Source organism: Echinococcus granulosus (genome assembly GCF_000524195.1).
Source record: "Echinococcus granulosus chromosome Unknown EG_S00006, whole genome shotgun sequence".
In the NCBI taxonomy this organism is placed as follows: domain Eukaryota; kingdom Metazoa; phylum Platyhelminthes; class Cestoda; order Cyclophyllidea; family Taeniidae; genus Echinococcus; species Echinococcus granulosus.
This window is the reverse complement of record NW_020170386.1, coordinates 1-2,704: the sequence shown is the minus strand read 5'-3', so window position 1 is coordinate 2,704 and position 2,704 is coordinate 1. Positions and strand designations below refer to the sequence as shown.

Genomic DNA, 2,704 nt, shown 5'->3' with positions numbered 1-2,704 from the left:
CAATTTTACATGTAGCAAAGATCCTAGTTTTCCGTAATTTTTCAAATGCAATATTTTGGTTGCATTTAAACCCAAAGTGTCGGATGATGAAGCTGAGAATTTGTAGGCCTTAAATGATGCGAGAAATTTATGTAAACTTTGTATACAAAGTTAAGCGATGGAAACCAAACTTAAATGACTAAGTTTTCTGCGTATCCGTCAATCAAGCACGCATGTCAGTCGTACCTATTCATCACTCGGATCTGTTTCTCTGCAATGCTAGTTGATTTCCAAATTTTTAAAATGCTTTTGAAGACATCTGTCATTTTTCAATGCAGTTGAAATGACGCTCATTTTATGTCCACAAATTCGCAAGTTATGAGCTAGTGTCGATTGTATGGTTTATATAAACCGCATAAAGGCAGTTTGTCTTATTTTCAAAGTGTTGGGTAGTCCTCGAAAATACGCTGACCGAGCTCATAGCAAATGAAGCATGGGAAGCGTGTAGTCAATATAGTTGGCATGCTCTTGAACAGGCAAAAATTTCCCTTTGTCTTGTAGTGAAAGCTGAGGTTTCTCTTGACGTAAAAACACTTCAAAGCTTACCTTTGGTCCAGCACTTTCTGAAAAATCTACCAAATTTGTTCGCTTACGTTACAAAACATTACAGGCAACCTTCGGTGCATGATGTAGGAAACGGGGAAAAGTAGTCAAGATGATTTTGTGCGTTCGAGTGTTTACATTTCGGTTGCCTTAAAAATGCTAGTATAAATTTGTTATTTGAAAGTGAAAAGCGACCCAACATATGCACCGCACTTCTAATCTTGCGTGAAAAATTGAACGTTGTGGAATTTCTGCAACCGGCTTGATATTTGCATAATTAAGTTGAAAGACTATCAATCATGCATATTTGACGCGAGTTCAAATTTTATCTACGAAATGTCGCCCGATTTGTCAGTAATCCTCTCAATTTTAACCAGACGAGCGTGAAAATTACTTTACTCAAATTCTGACAATATGTAAATAGAGCCCCTCTGTGGTCACGAAAGTAATTTCAAAACTAATAGTGAAATACTTGGAAATACAGGTCACTATTACAATTCTGGCTGTAAAATGCGGAGGATAATAATCGACGTTAAAACCCATCCAGGTCAAATTTGTAGTCTCCAAATTTTTCCTCCAAATATAGGCCCTGAATATAATATTAATTTCAAAGTTGAAATGAAAGTTCATAAGCCAGTGCTCGGGTTATGCTAAACGAATCGATTATTTGATGTGGTAAGCGGCTGCAAAGCGGAATATCCTCGGATAGAATTCTTAGAGGACTCTACCGATTTTGTATGAATTATTAATCTTTGTACAATGCCCACTCACAGATAATTTCTTCATTTTAATGTACTTTTTCAATGGGAAACCAAATAAAATCTTGGAGCATTGATTAAAAAATGATAAATGCACTGGTACTACGTAGTTCAAGTATCAGAATACCAGGTGAAAATACGGCAAATCAGATCTATTCACAGGCCTTCTACTTTTGCGCTTTAACATTAAACGCAAGTTGTTGCAAAATCATCGTAAAATTACACAATCTTACCGGTCGGGCAATTAATATGTGGCTTTGATTTAAGCCATCTAAAGCTTGTCATATTGGCCTGAATTTACATTAGAACTTTATTTAATTCCTTTCAGGCTCTTCTGTGATAAGCAGAAGAAAGCTCCAACCCCTCTGTTTACCGCAACGACCTTGACGGCGAAATCTGAATCTGTTAGTGGAAGACCATTACACGTTGATGCGGTGACTTATGCTCGGGGGTAACATCATTGGTTATCGGAACTTTAACTGTCACTGTCACCTTTGAGTGGTTAACGTCTTCGTAGCCGAATGGACTTCAGAAAATATTTGCGTGTGTGAAAATGTGAGTCTTGTTTTTTTTTCATTAGAAACGGAATCCAAAAACCTGATTCCAAGATGGACTCTTTATCTCGACTGTTGGTGCTAAAGGTGTAATCACTTTTTCCAATTCGTATTTCAGAAGAAAGTGTAGCAAAGTGGATTTATTTTATTTTGTTTAAACAGCATAGGTCTGTTGTAAATACGGCATGCTCCTTATAATCAGCTATTTCAAGTGCATATTTTGCCAACAGCTATCAATGAGAACATAGAAATTTGTTCTCGTTCCAAGTCATTTTTATAAAACATTTTGAATGATTAAGAAGGAAAGGGCTCAGTGGATAGTGTATGCCTCTTTCCTCTACGGTACCATGAAGCATGCTCATGTGCATTGACCTATTAGGAAATGAAACTTGTCGCCATATTTCCAAGTGAATAATCAAATCTTTTCGAACTTCAAACGATTGCACGCTCCTGGCGGTCTCGTCATAACCAATTTAGGCTTAGGATTTCAGTAGTTTAATCGGAAGGTTGAATGTTTTGCATATATTTACAAAAATATTTCGATTCATTAACATGCATAAGTCGAACTAAGAGGCTTAGAATTCATGTAATTTTTATGCCATAATTGCTAGTTATTAAATTTTACGCCACTTGAGTCTGACTTTCCAAGTTTCGGACATCATAGCTAACATTTTTCAAATTGATAGGTTAGTCAATGCGTGTCCGATCTCGGGGCACCTGAACTAATGTTCTGTGGCATTATGTTTGCAAATGTTGCATCAAATGCAAACGTTGTTTACAGCATCGAAATATGACAGTTTTATTAATAAG

The 2,704-nt window shown here is 36.5% G+C and overlaps 1 protein-coding gene across 1 annotated transcript; it reads left to right on the top strand. All coding sequences in view use genetic code 11, as the record gives it.

Annotated features, from left to right (window-relative positions):
- Positions 1 to 918: 918 nt before the first annotated feature.
- EGR_01499 (hypothetical protein) lies at positions 919 to 1,795 on the top strand (the record flags this gene model as incomplete). The annotated part of the gene is made up of 2 exons (XM_024490748.1): positions 919 to 932; positions 1,669 to 1,795. The coding sequence occupies 2 exons, from the start codon at positions 919 to 921 to the stop codon at positions 1,793 to 1,795; spliced, it is 141 nt and encodes a 46-aa protein (XP_024354613.1).
- Positions 1,796 to 2,704: the final 909 nt, after the last annotated feature.